We start from the raw sequence: 19,683 nt of genomic DNA, 5'->3' as shown, positions 1-19,683 counted from the left end.
GCTTAAAATATAGGCTATACGAAGTTTAGCAAATAAACCCATAAGTTTCAATCTCAGTTGCTGAGGAGTCACACTTCTGGGATAAGACGCCAGGAAGGAGGGGATTATGTTAGGGCGTGGCTAAGACGACAGCGAGCCAATCACAGACACAAAGGGCGTGGCCTTCCCGCTCCAGACTCCGCCCAGGGAAACTTGTGAATGTGAGTGTGATTGAAAGTGGAAGATCTTCAGGTGAGACAGTCTTTCTGCTCGGATCTCCTGCCAGTGTGTGTTTTACAGCTGGAACAGGATCAGATGTTGCTTTATCTACTCTGACATTCGCTAAAGGATCCTCTACGAGCGACTGCTGTCAGGTGATGCTTATTTTACTGTTAAAGTGTTTGTGTCGAAGCGCGATAACTTACAATGTTTTTAAGTACATGTTACTGTGTTCCTTCAGGTGAGATAAGATTAGTTAGACATATTTATACATATTTAGGTAAATGAAACCATGATAAATGTGTCAGTGCTGCTTTGAATGTTTTCGGTCAAAGTGACATTGAAAACTCGGTATCTGATCCAGCAAAGTTGCATTTTTGCTGCACGACTACTGTAAATATTGATTGTTTTATATCTTCAGGTGTTTTAGACATGATTTAGCACATAATATTGACAGGTGGGCGATCACTGATTCATTTGACAATTTAACAAGCTAGTTTAATGACAAGCTAAATGTTAAATGTATGAAAATTGCACATATAAACAACGTATATATATATGATTTCAGTTACCTTGTTGACGTTGGTCATTACAAATGGTCATGTGGTGTGACAAATTAATTTTAATAGTATATTATTTCTTTAATTTTTCATGTATTTTAATTTTCATGTCTCAATTTATATGAGCTCATAAAAGCACATTTGTATAATAAGTTATGAAAGAATCAACAAAATGTTGTTTAAATCACTTTATTAGATGCTGTATATCATGTCACACTTTCCAAAAGTCTGTCATATCAACCAGCCATAAATCCACTAGTTTAAAAGGCATATGCCCACATGCAGATATCTGATATTTCTTTGATATCTGTTTGAGATCTCGATCACTCAATATGGATGTTGAATGTGTTTTCTTCCCTCTTTTGCCGGGATTATGGGCTCTCTGTGCCGTGGATCTGCATCTGGATTCGGTCTTTCGGTGAGTCACTTTCCTAGAGAAACACACTTTTACCATCCTTTGGTCAGTGGATATCTTTGACATTTGGGGGTTTTCCAAAAAAAACCCTCTTTTGATGTATTTCTAGAACAGGAAACCCCCGTAAATCTGCTAAATTATACTCCGTTTCAGAGTCACTATAACAGCTGTGACTGACATGGGGTTAAACGACCTATAATAATATAGATTTAATAATATTTTTTTTACCAGAATTACGTTTATTTTTCTGACTCCATTGGCAGATATTTGTTCTTGTTTTAAACACAAACTCACTTCATTTTTTACTTAATATCTCCAGTCATGCTAAAACAAGACAGAAATACTGGGGAAGAACATCATTTATTGATCTTTAAATCTTCAAATATGAGTAATGTCATCGGCCAGACTGTTATATTCAACAAAACATGCCGTCATTGAGGATCATGTGCACTGTATGATTGACAGCGATTCTGACCGTGCGTGTGTGTGTGTGTGTGTCTGTTTGAGTCATTTGTGTGTGACTGCAGAGTAAGTAAAGAAGCTTTGGAAAGAGGAAATGATTGTCGCTTTGCTTGTTTTCATTTCCTCTCGCTGGTTTTTGCTGATTTTTGGCTATTGTAGGGAAACGCACGACAGAGAAATCTATAAGAAGACGTTCCAGACTGGTTCAAATACTGTAGAGTTGCTTCACGGCTCATTCTGTGTTTGATAGAGACTGTCTGACTCTGATAGGGTCTGTTTACCTGTTGCTTTTCTGGTCCGGATCTTTAAGTCTGGATGAGGATATTGATTCCCAGTCGTCTGTGTTGGAGGTTTTTGTCACACATCTGATAAACGTGAAGATAGTCAGCGATGGGAATGATGTGAAGAGTCTTGGTTGGAATTCAAACCGTTATTATTTACCTTGAGTTTCACTTGCTTTTGAAGCGGTCACACTTGCAACCAGTGCATCAAACACATCACTGCGTTTCAGAGATTTGGGTTTTTCAGTGGCACATTCTTTTGCGGGTCAATTTGACCATTTAATCCCTCTTGCAAGGTTTTGGCACATAGGTGTGTTTCAGAAAGGCTGTATAAGTTTTGGTTTCATCAATGCTCAAATTAACCCACCATTGGTTTCCTTGCAATCCGCCAAAAATCAACTCTTCAAAAGAAGGCAAAGAGAAACCTGTCCATATGGGGACACATTGATAAGGAATGGCCCTTACTGGCTAATAGGGTGATCGAAAGCGTGAAATGGCTCATAACTCCTAAGTTGTTTGTCACAGACTCGAGTGTCTTTTATTGGAATCTTTGGCTCAAGACAAACAAAACGTATATTTGATTCTGTCTAAAACCTACTTTTGCGAACTAGACCCAGTTTTTTTTCGCCTGATCGGAACCAAAACAGTGCAGATCGATTCTCTGGAGAGTGAATATCAATAATTAACAGAGAAAAGTTTCATTTTCGATTTGCTACGGGGCGCCAAAACGTTAAAAGTGGGCGGGGCCAATATGACTAAAATGGCTGTAACTCTTGAACGGAATGAGATATTTTCACCAAAATTGGTGCACGTGTGTATGAGCTCATTTTGTGATCATGTGAAAAAAATCGTGACAATTGGCCACTTGGTGATGCTATAACGTAAAAAAAACTGGTTGATAATGTCATATTAGACCAGGTTAACGGAGGCCGGTCGGAACGAGATTCACTGAGCCTGTTTAACTCATGGCTCTACTATTATTTATATTTTATATTATTTCAGCTTTATTTCAATTATCAAAAATGTTATTAATAGTTCTAGCTTTAGTTAAGGCAAAGCAAGGAAGGCAAGTTTATTTATATAGCACATTTCACACACTATAGTAATAGTGCTTTACACAGAAAGGAATTAAAATAATCACAAAAATAAAAGCAAGGACAATTAAAACAGTTGTAAAAGGAATTAAAAGTGACATAAAGATGAGACAGTTATAAAAGGAATTAACATTAATAACCCTGCCCGTATCAGGAGTGTTACACTTTTACCTTTGACCCCCAGTGAGATCTTGACATTGACAGAGAAGCGTTGGTGGAGAGTAACACAGAGCTTCTTCTGAGTAAAGCTAGTCGTGTGCAAGAGGCTGAAGTTGGTCGGGGTCAGAGGTCACATGTCTGTTTATCAGCTGATAAGGAGCCGCTCAAAGGTCCGAGGCGTTCATACGGTGTAGGTGCCCTCGCTCGGCTGTTTTCCCCGGCGTTCAGCTGAGTTGGCACCGCCTGGCCTCATAGACTTTGCTCACACTTATTCATGCTCATTTTGCACTTTTGTTCTATCCCAGTTTCTGAATCCTGCTCCACGTGAGCGTTGTGTGAAGCTCAGCAGAAGTGCAGATAACAGCGCAGACCTTGTCTCCCGGCACAGGTCTGATAAGACGGCTCAGATCGGCCCTGTCCCGCGCGGATGACGCTGCTTTTACCCGTATAAAGACACGCCGGTCGTGTGGGAGAGACTGTCGGCGGCTGTTTATAGTGCCGAATGATGCGTCCTAAAAACCCTCTGCTGATCCGCATTCCCCGTCAGGAGGAAGCCTCCAATCGAACTTCCTTTTTTCCCCCAGTAAAATCAATGAAACATTTTTATGTTCAATAATATTTTTTTATTTTGTATTTTGAGGGGATTTTATGGTACTATGTAATATTTATGCAATAATTATGACACCTCCAAATGTAAAAAAAATAGTCTCTTAGTAAAATAAATGATATATGGATATATATATATATATATATATATTTATTTATTTATTTAATATTTAGTATTTTCAGGGAATTTTATGGTACTATGTAATATTTATGGATTAATTATGACACCTCCAAATGTAACTTTTTTTCTCTCAGTAAAATTAATGATATATGTGTATATATATATATGTATTTAATATTTTGTATTTTCAGGGAATTTTATGGTACTATGTAATATTTATGCAATAATTATGACACCTCCAAATGTAACTTTTTTTCTCTCGGTAAAATTAATGATATATATATATATATATATATATTTATTTATTTATTTAATATTTTGTATTTTCAGGGAATTTTATGGTACTACGTAATATTTATGCAATAATTATGACAGCTCCAAATGTAAAAACATTGTCTCTTAGTAAAATTAATGATATATATTTTTGTTTATTTATCTACTATTTTGTATGTTCAGGGAGTTTTTTTTTCTTTCAGTAAAATCAATATATATTTTTGTTCAATAATATATATTTTTATTTAATATTTAGAATTTTCAGGGAATTTTATGGTACTATGTAATATTTATGGATAAATTATGACACATCTCCAAATGTACCTTTTTTTCTCTCAGTAAAATCAATGAAATATATTTTTGTTCAATAATATTTTTTATTTAATATTTTGTATTTTCAGGGAATTTTAAGATACTATGTAATATTTATGCAATAATTATGATCCATTTTATAAAGTATGACACCTCCATATGTAATATTTTATCTTAAATTTAAATAATAATATTTTCTTCATATTTGGTATTTTGAGGGAATTTAATGGTACTAGGTAATATTTAGCCTATGGAATAATTATGATCCATTTGTTTTCAAATTTTTTACAATACAGTACAAATAATTAATCCATATTTTTTTACTCTAATTGTTTTAAGAATTTTTCAAGATATATGAAGATTTATAAGATTTATATATCTCAGAACCCTTCAAAATGTGAATATAACTATAATAAAACTAAAATAACACTGGTAAAAGTGACTTTTTAGGACCATTTAACTTTGCATCGTTTAATTAATCAGAATGTCACATTTAACCCCCAAATTCTCATTAATATCATTTATGAATTTTCCGTTTGATTTGTATTTTTTGTGATTCAATTATGATTCTCTAAAATATTTTTTGTATTACAGTAATGAAAATGATATTTCCAAAATATAAAAAAAAGGAAATCTTAAAATAGGCTTTGTTCCTCATGCAAAAATATAATATTGCATTTCTGTTTATTTGATCTGTGTGAATCAAGAATATGAAAATAAGCATATGATCAAAGGCGTGAGTTTAATGCTGTTAAATGTAGGTTTGATGCTTCTTGAGCCTTTATAACTAACTGGCAGTATTTTTGGAAGATATTTAAGTGTTCGGACTATGTACTTTATGCGTTTCTTCACTTTGTCCTTGTCTTGCAATGTGAGGAATATGCCGTCCCGGATATTTCCGCTATCCAAAGGTCATATGCGGTCATATTGTTGAAAACTGGTTTAAAGATAACTCAAACTCATGACGTGTCTTACAGCACTGCAGCTCAGTGTCAGCAGATCCTCATTTTGCAGATTTACCAGTCAGCACAGAGACTGTGAATTATTATTATAACCTTTAGTGTAGTTTCAGGCTCTACTAGAACAGGTTTTCCTGCTTGAATGTTGATTATTCTCCTCATATTCTCATTGTTGCGGCTCCTCTCTTCCCAGTCTGTCAGTATCGCCAGAGCCCGTCTACGGAGAGCCTGGCCACTCCCTATTAAGTCCTATTGTACCGAATTGTGGTTGTAGTTCCACCAGAGCTCCACTGGGGGCGATCGCCCATGAGTGAATGGGAGTCTATGGAGCCGTTGAGTTTACCTGATAAAGTTGACCTTGACCTTGACCTTGAACGAGTACTTATGTCCTTTCCATTTCTTCCAGGTTGAGTTGTTGTTGCCCATAACACGCTAGCATTCTGCTAATGAACGCTGATTGGTCAGTGAAGGACTGATTACGACCGCTTGATAGCATCGTAGCATCCGAAGCGGGACCAGAATGTTATTAACAAAAACTCTTCTAGCACGTGTGTTTACCTGTGTCCGCTGTCTCGAGAGAACAGAAAGTGCAGAGCGCGAACGCACCGAAGTGACTGAAGGATTGCCGTTAAGCAGTATCTCTGGTCACGCGATGTGTGTGACGTCATTGACATTTTAAAAGACTTTTTAAAGCAAATAAGTGACTCTAAACAATCTAACACCCAACAATGTGTCATTTCTTTGCACTCCTTTCGAACACAACATTCAAATTACTAGACAAAAAATTATATCCTGAGAAAAGTGTATTTGGAGGGGTATATCTCCATAGACCTCCATTCATTCTGCACTCGTCCTGTGAGCGCCCTCATGTGGAGCCGGAGTGGAACTGCAGCCAGTTCAGGAGCCGGACGTTTACTGAGAGTGGAAGTTCTTCCCTTATTAGACACTCTCTGGTAACGCTCTGTTTACTTCCTGTCTCTGTGAAGCCCCTTCTTCTGAAAAGCACACTGTGCTCTGATTGGTCGGCTGGAGCAGTGTGTTGTGATTGGTCGAGCGCTTCCAGTGTGTTTGGGAAATGCCCCGCCCCTTTCCATAACCGCCAGTTTAACACACTACTGACTAACTCAACCAGGCCCCGCCCCTTTATTCTGCGCATTAATTATTATAATGAGGAATATTGTGACGTGTTCGTTCCCGGGAGAAACTCAAGACTACAGTGGAGGCGTTTCAGGAGTTCAGAAACACTGACTCTGGGACAGACGAGTATAATGTGCTCTAATGAATCATTCACACAATCCTCAGTTTGGGTTTTCATGCTGACTTTCAGAGAAACTCTTGTGACTCTTTCCCAAACAAGCAGAGAGAGAGAAATGAAAGAGAGAAGCTGTGTGTGTTTCTGCAGTGACTCCTGTGGCTCCGGGCGAGGGAGGGAGTGAGTGAGTGAGTGAGTGAGGGTGTGTGTGTGTGTGTGTGTGTGTGAGTGAGGGAGGGAGGGAGAGTGTGTGAGTGAGGGTGTGTGTGTGTGTGTGTGTGAGTGAGGAACTGCTTCCAGCGAGTGTAAACTTGTCTTTTCTCTGTTATAGTGGTACGCTGCCATCCACTTCCCCACAGTTAGTGTGTGTGTGTTGTTACTGTACTTACAGAAGAAGGTTAAAGCATGTAGAGCAGACCTCAAGTGTGTGTGTGTGTGTGTGTGTGTGTGTGTGTGTGTGTGTGTGTGTGTGCTTTAAAGGTTATAGATTTAGGCTGAATTATAGGCTGAATTTAGTGTTGTTGCGTGTATATACTGTAGAGTGACCACTGGGAGTCTGTGTCATGATTGCTGAGGAGAGAATATATCCTCACAGATGTGGACATATAGGGGGTTTCAAACTGGGGTCCCGGGACCCTCAGGGCCCACAAGGAAAAGTTGAAAGAAATGTAAAAAAAAAAAAAAAAAATTGAATTAATTGATTTACATTTTTTTTTATTTAAGCCATTTATTTTAAACTAATGTGTTTATTTAAATATTTTTTTAATCAAATGTATTTAGTTAGATTCTTAAACTAAACTAACAAAATAAATACATTTCACTAAAATAAAAATAATGAAAAATACAATTTTATTTAAATAAAAAAAATGAACACATTAGATTAAAATGAATTCCTATATAAAATAATACAATTTAAATGATAAATAAATACATTTAAATAAAAAATAACTACATAAAAGAAACATTTATTGATAAAATTGAATAAGTAAAACTTGATTTCATTAAATTTTAAGCCATTTATTTTAATCTGATGTTAATTTATTATATATTTACATTGAATTGTTTTCATTTATTTAAATTATTTTTTATTTCAGTCAAATTTATTTGTTTAATTATTTGTATATTAATCAGATTTATTTGGTTTATTAAAATAATTAAAATAAATACTATTTTATTTAAATGAATAAATAATAAATGAACACATTTGCTTTTATTTAAATTAAATTAAATAAATAAAAATAAGAAAAGCAATGTACTAAGCAAATAAATAAATTGATTAAAATAGAAAATATAGAAAATGACTATTGCTTTAAATAAATAACAATTGATTCAAATTGTTTGATTAAAAAATAATAAATTCATATCTAACTTGCATCTATCAGTATAGAACTACTACAGTCAGTAGAAAAAAATACTTTAATATAATATACTAAAAATAAGTTTAATATAAAATTGTTATTGCTGCTGTTACTGTACACTGATAGATGTTTTACACTTCCACAACATTCCTCCTGCGTCATAGCTGAGATCACGTGATCTCGCGCGTCCGTACAGTGACGTGAGTTTGAATCCCCGGTCCCGCCCCGCGCGCGCGCTCCTCCCGGTTCCCGTTTCCCACCAGCACTGAAGGTTCACCGGAGACTCGAGCTTCCCGTGGCCGCTGTCAGACGCTCCGCGAGCGGCGAGAGAAGAGCGCAAACCCTGGGGAGAGCAACGCGAACGCCGCGGCACCCACGGTAACGTTCATGCGCTCGCGTTGTTTACGAACGCGTTTGAGTGACACATTTCCCCACAGATGCAGGAGTAAATCCACTGAACGTTCTGGATGGAATAAATCTGTGCGTGGTTTTCGCTTCTTCAGTGGCGTTTGTGTTTAGAAGACGCGTTTGCATGCATACAGCAGCGAAACATCTGCGTGTTGGTAAATATAACGTATATCCACGTATAGCGATCGTTTAGGTATGTTTTATAAGGACACTTATTTATAGGCGATATCCTGATTTATGCGCTGTTAAACACTAATTTACCCAGAAATACTGAAAACCTGAGATTTATAATTTATTGTGTTATTTCGTCAGGAAGTTCGCACGCGTTTACTCGGAACGCTTGGTAGATTTGATCGCGTATGATCCGTTTTGATGTGGGAAAAAAGGCGAGTCTGATTGAAATGAAGCAAACTTGCACTGAATTCGGGTTTACATTACCAACTATATTAGCATTAACTAATAATAGCGTTCTGTTTATTATTTCCGTGCGTTCTGCAGTTTAAATTGCTCGAGCTCTTTCTGATTAGTTGTCAATGTTTTTATCGTTCGTCAGCTGAGAATAGAAACATTCTGCAAGATATTCTAACTATACCGTTCCTCGTTACAGTTGTGGTAGGGACTTCCCTATTAATCTGTTAATTTATTATGTATTTAAATAAAATTTTAGTTATTTATTTTAATTATTATTTATTTTAATCAAATTTATATCGTTTTGTTTCATAATAGAACAACATAAATGTGTTTGATTTAAAAAATAATTAAAATAAATATCATTTTATTTAAATGAATAAGTAATAACAACACATTAGAATGCAATAAATTATACAAATTTAATGATGAATAAATTTCAATAAAAAATGTTTTTGTTTTATATATTATGTTATATATATTTTTTTCTGCACACCATTTACAATGACACAATGCATCATAGTTATATGCTGCAAACACAAAAGATCAAACAAATGTAATAATTAATTAATTATTTGTTGATTTGACGAAGCATGCTTACAATATAGAGAATGTGTAGAACCATGTTTCTTACATTCCAAGAGTCACTTGTAGAATGTGGCTGATTGTAAATCAATATTCTGTATTGATCCAGAAACATTGTCCTCTGTGTACAGAAAGTTTGTTGATTTTCAATGCATTTATTACGGGTCTGAGTGACGTTGGTTTAAGTGTTGATTGAGATTGACCTTTTGATCACCAGCTCTGATCTTTAACCACTAGGCCATGGTAACCTTTCTAGAATGATTATACCATAATTATGCTTTTATTCTGTAGTTTTTAAGTTGTATAAAGTGATTTATTATAGGGATGCACCGATTTGAAATTTTTGGCCGATGCCGATAACCGATTAATTCTTTATATTTGAAAGCCGATAACCGATATATTGGCCGATAAATATAAATCCAATTTTTTTATGTAATATTTGAGAGCCTGATTACAAAAACAAAAGTCTCCCCATTAAAATCCATGTCTCAATCACACAATTATAATGTTCTCATTATAATTTGATGTAGCTGATATGACAGACGTGCGCTTTGAAGAGATTTCAATCATATTTCAAGCAATTCAAAACCATCATGGACATGGTGAACACAATTATTTTTCGACTTTAATATATCGGTCAAATTTTCTTAATTATTAGCATTAAAAATTAACATATATCGGCCCATACCGATATGGTGGCCGATATATCGTGCATTTCTTATTTATTGTCTGTCACTCAATGCATAGTGTATATATTTGGTTATTCCAATGAAGAACTTGGATAATAAAGGGATTAACACAAACTTCCCCATGAACTCTGCATTATCTGGTCACAGACGGCTCAGACTGCGTCTCCATTGCGTTTTTGATGTGAGTGAGTTTAAGCCTTTAAGAGGGTTTAACCCATCTGTGCCGAGCTAATGGACTGATCTTCAGGCTGGGTCGTGTGTCTCCAGGTTCTGCTTTTACCCAGACTTGTCAAGAGCGACAGGATTTGCTATACGTTTTTCTTCCTGCATATTTCACAGCTCAGTGTGTTTCTGATTCTGTCATTGGATAGATGGGCGTAGTTTATTGATCCCTGAAGGGAAATTCCTGAAATTTTCCAGAATGTTTACAGAGATGGGGGTTTTATTACAACAGCAATAGAGTGAAAAAGATTTTTTGAAGCGTTTAATAGCCTAAAAGATTATTCGAGCACATTTTACAAGAAAATACTATTTCAGCTGTTATATACTGTTTCAATTATTTGTGAAATTTACTAGCAATTTCTGAGTCAAAATTATTTCTATACCTTTTTTTCATTGTAGTACTAGTAGTAATTTGTTAAATAATTGATGTGAATTTTAATGTACAAACAGTTATGAATGTATTTCCCTTTTAAAGGTACACTGTGTAGGAGATCCGTTTTTGTCAAACAGCGACCCCTAGAGTCGCTGTGGAGTACTTGTACTGTCGTATATAGCACTCACGCAGAGATTGCTCTGCACTCACGGCCTGATCCCTCCCCCTGTACACCGGTACCTGTTCAGTAGGATGGAAGCTGTAACGAGTGGAAATAAGGCGTGGCCCCTTTAAGAGCTGCGCGCCCTGTTGAACTGTCGACAGTCTGTATTGTATGTGCGCCTCGAACACCACATGTATGCGGCGCCGGGTTATTTCTGTTTGATGCTCATTCTTATCCTATTTTTAAGTGAAAGCCTGACCGAGTGAGACTCTTGTCCGGTTCCTCACGCGGTCGGTTTCTCGTTATATTTTCCTTGACTCTTCCGACCACGTTTTCTTCGTCGACCCTGCCATGATTCACTTCTGAAATGAAATAGTGTCTGTCATAGAGGCCGTTTCATAGATTGTTGATGTATGTGATGCGTGAGGGAGTGCAATAATGACAGAATTTTAGCAGATATTTTTTGCCGTAAAGCAATTCGTTACATCGCGAGACCTGATATCACACAATACTTCCTGATGCTGCGGCTGGCCGATTATTCAGAATGATATCTGCCGATACCGATTATTCAGAATGATATCTGCCGATACTGATAGCCGATTATTCGGAATGAAATCTACCAATACCGATTATTCAGAATGATATCTGCCGATACCGATTATTCAGAATGATATCTACCGATTATTCAGAATGATATCTGCCGATACCGATTATTCAGATTATTCAGAATGATATCTGCCGATACCGATTATTCAGAATGATATCTGCCGATACCGATTATTCAGATTGTTCAGAATGATATCTGCCGATACCGATTATTCAGAATGATATCTGCCGATACCGATTATTCAGATTATTCAGAATGATATCTGCCGATACCGATTATTCAGAATGATATCTGCCGATACCGATTATTCAGAATGATATCTGCCGATACCGATTATTCAGAATGATATCTGCCGATACCGATTATTCAGAATGATATCTGCCGATACCGATTATTCAGATTGTTCAGAATGATATCTGCCGATACCGATTATTCAGAATGATATCTGCCGATACCGATTATTCAGATTATTCAGAATGATATCTGCCGATACCGATTATTCAGAATGATATCTGCCGATACCGATTATTCAGAATGATATCTGCCGATACCGATTATTCAGAATGATATCTGCCGATACCGATTATTCAGAATGATATCTGCCGATACCGATTATTCAGAATGATATCTGCCGATACCGATTATTCAGAATGGTATCTGCCGATACCGATTATTCAAAATGATATCTGCCGATAGCCGATTATTCAGAATGATATCTGCCGATACCGGTTATTCAGAATGATATCTGCCGATACTGATAGCCGATTATTCAGAATGATATCTGCCGATAGCCGATTATTCAGCATGCTATCTGCCGATACCGATTATTCAGAATGATATCTGCCCGATACTGATAGCCGATTATTCAGAATGATATCTGCCGATACAGATAGCCGATTATTCAGAATGATATCTGCCGATACAGATAGCCGATTATTCAGAATGATATCTGCCGATACTGATAGCCGATTATTCAGAATGATATCTGCCGATACTGATAGCCGATTATTCAGAATGATATCTGCCGATACTGATAGCCGATTATTCAGAATGATATCTGCCGATACAGATAGCCGATTATTCAGAATGATATCTGCCGATACTGATAGCCGATTATTCAGAATGATATCTGCCGATACTGATAGCCGATTATTCAGAATGATATCTGCCGATACAGATAGCCGATTATTCAGAATGATATCTGCCGATACTGATAGCCGATTATTCAGAATGATATCTGCCGATACTGATAGCCGATTATTCAGAATGATATCTGCCCGATACAGATAGCCGATTATTCAGAATGATATCTGCCGATACAGATAGCCGATTATTCAGAATGATATCTGCCGATACAGATAGCCGATTATTCAGAATGATATCTGCCGATACTGATAGCCGATTATTCAGAATGATATCTGCCGATACTGATAGCCGATTATTCAGAATGATATCTGCCGATACTGATAGCCGATTATTCAGAATGATATCTGCCGATACAGATAGCCGATTATTCAGAATGATATCTGCCGATACAGATAGCCGATTATTCAGAATGATATCTGCCGATACTGATAGCCGATTATTCAGAATGATATCTGCCGATACTGATAGCCGATTATTCAGAATGATATCTGCCGATACTGATAGCCGATTATTCAGAATGATATCTGCCGATACAGATAGCCGATTATTCAGAATGATATCTGCTGATACTGATAGCCGATTATTCAGAATGATATCTGCCGATACTGATAGCCGATTATTCAGAATGATATCTGCCGATAGCCGATTATTCAGAATTATATCTGCCGATTATTCAGAATAATATCTGTCGATAGTTTGATTTTCTTAAGGAAAAATCTATTGCGGTAAACTATATAGGGAACCTCTCACTTGGTTCATTACTGTAATATTAGAGGTTAAAATGAAAAACAGAGTTATTATATTCAACTGCTGTTTATGTTATAATAATTAAACTCAATTAAAAACTGTAATATTTGTATGCAACTCAGTTAAAGGTAGTTTTCATAAACACTTGTATTCATGGCAGATTTATTCAAACAGAAAAAACAAACGTATATCATTAACAGTAATTCGATCACGCTTTCGATTGACAGGATATAATCGGCCCTGATCATCATCTGTTTTTAAACAATTGACTAATTACAGATAATTGCTTTTGTCGGCCGATACATCCATAATTTAGACGAGAGAGCAATGAAGAAACAAGCAGTCGTGAAAAATACAAAACAGAATGTGAACCAAATAAGTCAAGATGAGTAAGAACTTTCTAATTACGTTCATTTTTATCAATGTTGCTGTTTATTTTTGACCCTTTAGTTAAACAAATCCATTCATTCATCCATATGGGGCTTCTTTGTTTTTCTTCAGCTGAATTTCAGTCCCAAAGGGATCTTCATTATAATTGCCGGTGTAATCGCAAAACATCCACTGTACAATCCTCGTTATTATTCACGAAGATACTCGCATTGTTTTATCTGCCTCTCAGAGAATATGATCTGCTTCTCTCTCGTTCTCTGATGTCGAGCAGATCTGGAGGGCCATTGGCTCGTTTTGCTCCTGCGGTTCAGTTTGACCTACATTTCTGCACCAGGCCATTAAAGTTCACAGAATGAGTCTGACAGAATGCAGTCGTGTAATTCCTGCAGTTTTCCACTGCCGCTCTCCATAGACACCAGAAGAATCCGCCGATGGTTTACATCACTGTCACGCCGCTGAAGATACCAGGACTGTCAGAGATTACAAACAAACACTCACACTTTATGAAGCAGAAGATATAACATTTGCTTGGGTGTTCTGAGTGGTTGCTAGGGGGTTACTAGGTTGTTACTAGGTTTTCAGCTGTTTTCTGGTCCATTTGCTTGAGTGTTTTAAATGGTTGCTAGGGTGTTTACTATGTTTTCAGCTGTTTTCTGGTCCATTTGCGTGGGTGTTCTGAATGGTTGCTAGGGTGTTACTATGTTTTCAGCTGTTTTCTGGTCCATTTGCGTGGGTGTTCTGAGTGGTTGCTAGGGTGTTACTAGGTTTTCAGCTGTTTTCTGCTCTATTTGCTGGGGTGTTCTGAGTGGTTGCTAGGGGGTTACTAGGGTGTTACTATGTTTTCAGCTGATTCCTGGTCCAGCAAGTGAAAATGGTGCATCTGATCACTTAGATCTCTGAGGAATCATTCATGTCAATGCACTAATACTCTTAACTTTAATACTCAGTTCTAGAGGTTACGGTATAGTGTTGTTTCCAAACTCGCCCGTCTGCATTGCTCAGTCAAAAATTGCTTGAGTTGTGCTATTTGTTGTCGACACACAGATAAACATGGCAGCATTGCACGACTGTTGGAAGCAATGCCTGTCTGCCGTAACACACTTTCAAGGGACCACAGACAGCATGCAGTCTGAATGTGCTTCAGGGCATTAAAGACTTGTGTACTAGGCATCACTGCTGTCGTGATCTGGTGCTTTCAAAAATACAGTGATCCTAGGACAGTGCAAGAGTAAACATCAGGCTAAATATAAACTTATCTGTGGTCCGATACCCACACTGTGCATTCCAGTGAAGAAGCAATCCAGTCAGATTGTGAAATGCCCAGCCTGAATATATATATATATATCCGTGTGGCATTTCAGTGTAACGGGCCATGACGACGGATCCAGGCTCGGAATCGGACGTCCCGCACACAGAAGCCAAACCGTCCCCCCCGAAACACTTCCCAGCATCAGGACACGAAAGCCCGGACACACGGCACCAGGTGAGTCGGGTCAGCTCCAGCTTTCCTCATTTACTGTCAAAACGGCTAAAAAACTACATTTTATACTTGTATATTACTAATATTGGAATGCGTGTGTCCATCAAAGTCTTTTTTTTTCAAGGCTAGCGTATTTTTGCAGTTGTTTCCAATGGGAGCGCTGTGTTTTGTTTAAATGGCAGCAGCGTGACGAGGAGATGACAACTATTTCACGCTGAACGGATGTTGTTTTTTTACCAGTCAGCGAGAGTTGAAGAATGTTCAACTTTGGGTAAAACACAGTGGGTAAAACATCACTGTCACTTTTTACCCAGCCGTCCAATCACAGTATAGGAGGGGCGGGACTAATACTGTGATTGGCCATTGTGTTCACGAGCTCAACATATATGTCTGTGATTGGCTATTGTGTTCACACACTCAACATATATGTCTGTGATTGGCCATTGTGTTCACACACTCAACATGTATGTCTGTGATTGGCCATTGTGTTCACAAGCTCAACATATATGTCTCTGATTGGCCATTGTGTTCACACACTCAACATATATGTCTGTGATTGGCCATTGTGTTCACACACTCAACATATATGTCTGTGATTGGCCATTGTGTTCACACACTCAACATATATGTCTGTGATTGGCCATTGTGTTCACACACTCAACATATATGTCTGTGATTGGCCATTGTGTTCACGCGCTCAACATGTATGTCTGTGATTGGCCATTGTGTTCACACACTCAACATATATGTCTGTGATTGGCCATTGTGTTCACACACTCAACATATATGTCTGTGATTGGCCATTGTGTTCACGCGCTCAACATGTATGTCTGTGATTGGCCATTGTGTTCACATGCTCAACATATATGTCAAGTCAAGTCAAGTCATCTTCATTTATATAGCGCTTTTAACAATGGATTGTTTCAAAGCAGCTTTACAGAGATAAACATATAATTTAAGGTAACCGATTGTTTTGGCGTTATAGCGGTTCTTGAATAATGTTACTTCCAGCTAAAGTTAACTTTGATTGATTCACCTCCGTCGAAATGATCAGACTTTAAACGCGAACCTGTGATTAACGCTGACGGCGTTCACATGCTCATTCAGAATTCTATAGTTATGTGCTTTTTAAAATATGTGCGCAGGTTTGTAATTCATACAACCCAGCCTAAACAAACTACTTTTCTTGCCTAAAAATTTTGATACAGAATTTTGTTTTATTTTATCACTTCGGGTTACGCGAGCCGGAATTCACAACGCTTTATCTGTAGAGTGGGAAAGGGATCCTCCATAGGGAGAGGATAGTGGATACTTCAGCACTGCATTGTCATCGGGTCCAGGCAAAGCTCCCTCGTCAGATCTGGACACGGCCTGGATCCGGCAGGCTGCGGGAAAACCTCGGGATAAACAAAGACACTAATATTAGCGTAGATGCCATTCTTCTTATGATGTAGCGAGTACATCAAGATTTAAGGGAAGTGTTCCCAGTTCCGGCTGACCTAATCTATGCAGCCTAACATTGAATTATCGAAGTCTATAATGTATTATGTGTATGCTAGGTCAAAGAGATGTGTTTTTAGTCTAGCTTTGAACTGACAGAGTGTGTCTGCTTCCCGGACAATGGTAGGAAGATTGTTCCAAAGTTTTGGTGCTAAATAGGAAAAGGATCTACCGCCTGCAGTCGATTTAGATATTCTAGGTATTATCAACTGGCCGGAATTTTGAGATCGCAATAGACGTGAAGGACTATAATGCGTTAAGAGCTCGCTCAAGTACTGCGGAGCTAAACCATTTAGTGCTTTGTAGGTAATCAACAATATTTTAAAATTTATACGATGTTTAATAGGGAGCCAATGCAGTGTTGACAGAACCGGGCTAATATGGTCATATTTCCTGGTTCTGGTAAGAACTCGAGCTGCGGCGTTTTGAACTAGCTGTAGTTTGTTTATTAAGCGTGCAGGGCAACCACCCAGTAGAGCATGTTCCGCATTTCCCAATGAGAGCATATGGCGTATTTTAGATATATTTTTAAGATGGAAAAATGCAGTTTTACAGATACTAGACACGTGGCTTTCAAAAGAAAGGTTGGTATCAAACAGCACACCCAGGTTCCTAACCAGTGTTGGGCAGTAACGCGTTACTAGTAACGCGTTACAGTAACGCAGTTACTTTTGACAGTAACTAATTCTGTAACGCATTACTTTTTAAATAAATTAACTCCGTTACCGTTACCATATGGCGCGTTGTCCGTTACTTTTTTAAATTAATTAGTTGCTGGAGCGGCTGAGAAGTGTGCGCTGTCATTACACAGTACGAGAGCACTGAAGAGACTGCTAGCATTATACAGAGCGAGAGGACACCTGAGGACACATAACAAACTCACTGGCTGAGTTGTTTACGTACACGTGAGGCAGCGCGAGCACGGAGATTAAAGCTGCACGGAGAGCGCTGAGCACTTGATGCGCATTTAAAACACAGACAGCGAAACGGTATGAAGACAGAACACTTAATAACACATTGCCATATCATTATAAAGTAATTAATTTTTTGACTAGATGCTGCATCAGCAGAGAAAGAACAGAAGCTTGCCGTCGAGTCTGAGAGGAATAACATTAGTAACGGCTAACTTACCTCAAGCGATTAAAGCAATGTGACAAAAACACACGCAGACCTGACCCACATGTTTTATGTCGCAATTGTTACCATCTATTTGCATTAGTTTATATCCAGCTGGTCACTTTTATGCATTCATTAGCCGGCGAAGTTGTATTTTAAAAACTAGTGACGTGATTGATTGCTTACATTGATGTGTTCATGCAGCCGACATCAAGTCTAATCAAGTGTTCTAAAATTTAAGCAAATAAAGTGAAAGACTGTACATGTAATATAGGTCTACATTTATGTAATTTTAATGCTCTGGCCTTTGCAGATATTTAAATATGGCCATCTTCTTTAAGCTTGAATCATATAAATGTCACTTTACAATAAGATTACAATTTTAGCATTAAATATGGTTAATAAATGTTGAAGTATCATTCATTGTTAGATGTATTTGTATCTCCTTAGTTAATGTAGGCGTACTATGAATTAACAAGAATGATCAAGGTACAATTGTATTGCTCAAATATTAATTCATGCAGTAAAAACCACAGTGGTAAAAACGTATACTGTCAGCTGCATGAAAATATCAATGTTGAGAAAGCAAACAAGTCACTAGCTTTAAAAATGCTTGTTTTGTTATTTATTTCAGAAATCCTTGATATATTCAGTTTGTGCTGGTCTGACTTAAATAAAATAGTGTTTAAAAATTACTTTCTGTTTAAAGGAGAACTCCGGCGCAAAATGAACCTTTGGTCTAATTACACATTGTTACCTAGTCAACCGTTATCTGAGATTTGTTTTCATGATTATCGAATGTAAATAGTTTTATCTCTAAAAACAGTTTAGCCTATAAAGCTAGTATAACGCTAGTATATTGGGCATAGTGTAATGACAAATAAAAATCGCTTGTTAATACCACTAACAAGGCTGAAAATAGCCCCACACTAACACGGTAGCATAATGAGGGTCCCTACCTTCAAACCGAAGCATTGAGAACTTTGTAAGTGTACAGACAGTTTAATAAGAAGATATTTTAAACATACAGTCAACTTCTATGTTGATATATATATGTTGAGCATGTCAACGTATACAGACAGGAGCCATCTTTGAAATACAGCCTTTACCAGTCGATCTACGAACGCCGATCCAAGTGCGCTGGTGAGATGTGAACGAGCTATAAGTTGTGATAAGGTGAGCGCGAACAGCAGGCTTGGATCGGCGTTCGTAGATCGACTGGTAAAGGCTGTATTTCAAAGATGGCTCCTGTCTGTATACGCGAAGTTGACTGTATGTTTAAAATATCTTCTTATTAAACTGTCTGTACACTTACAAAGTTCTCAATGCTTCGGTTTGAAGGTAGGGACCCTCATTATGCTACCGTGTTAGTGTGGGTCTATTTTCAGCCTTGTTAGTGGTATTAACAAGCGATTTTTATTTGTCATTACACTATGCCCAATATACTAGCGTTATACTAGCTTTATAGGCTAAACTGTTTTTAGAGATAAAACTATTTACATTCGATAATAATGAAAACAAATCTCAGATAACGGTTGACTAGGTAACAATGTGTAATTAGACCAAAGGTTCATTTTGCGCCGGAGTTCTCCTTTAAGTCAGTTTTGTGTTTGTATAGACCATAACGCATAAAAGGGCATTAATGGGAACATTTAAGAACTTTCTTTAAAAAAGTAACTAAAAAGTTACTTTTAACAGTAACGCATTACTTTTTGGTGTAAGTAATCAACAAAGTAATTGAGTTACTTTTTGAATGAAGTAACTAGTAACTGTAACTAGTTACTATTTCTTAGTAACTA

General features: G+C 37.3%; 1 protein-coding gene across 9 annotated transcripts in view; it reads left to right on the top strand.

Moving 5' to 3' along the window:
- Nucleotides 1-245: 245 nt before the first annotated feature.
- The window catches only part of epb41l3b (erythrocyte membrane protein band 4.1-like 3b), a 115,318-nt gene continuing 95,880 nt past the window's right edge, over nucleotides 246-19,683 (top strand). For 6 of the 9 annotated variants that reach the window (XM_056242175.1, XM_056242182.1, XM_056242180.1 and 3 more), the window contains exon 1: nucleotides 15,150-15,271. In XM_056242175.1, coding sequence (XP_056098150.1) covers nucleotides 15,161-15,271 — 111 coding nt within the window. In that variant the 5' untranslated portion in view covers nucleotides 15,150-15,160. Of the gene's footprint in view, nucleotides 354-1,105; nucleotides 1,177-8,315; nucleotides 8,429-15,149; nucleotides 15,272-19,683 lie in introns of those variants that run through there. The other 3 variants (XM_056242177.1, XM_056242173.1, XM_056242174.1) reach the window with 3 other exon arrangements.

This window comes from Rhinichthys klamathensis, unplaced genomic scaffold, assembly GCF_029890125.1.
Source record: "Rhinichthys klamathensis goyatoka isolate OS25496 unplaced genomic scaffold, OSU_Roscu_1.1 h1tg000703l_1, whole genome shotgun sequence".
NCBI lineage: Eukaryota > Metazoa > Chordata > Actinopteri > Cypriniformes > Leuciscidae > Rhinichthys > Rhinichthys klamathensis.
Note: the sequence above shows the minus strand (reverse complement) of the source record. Positions and strands in the feature narration are given on the sequence as shown.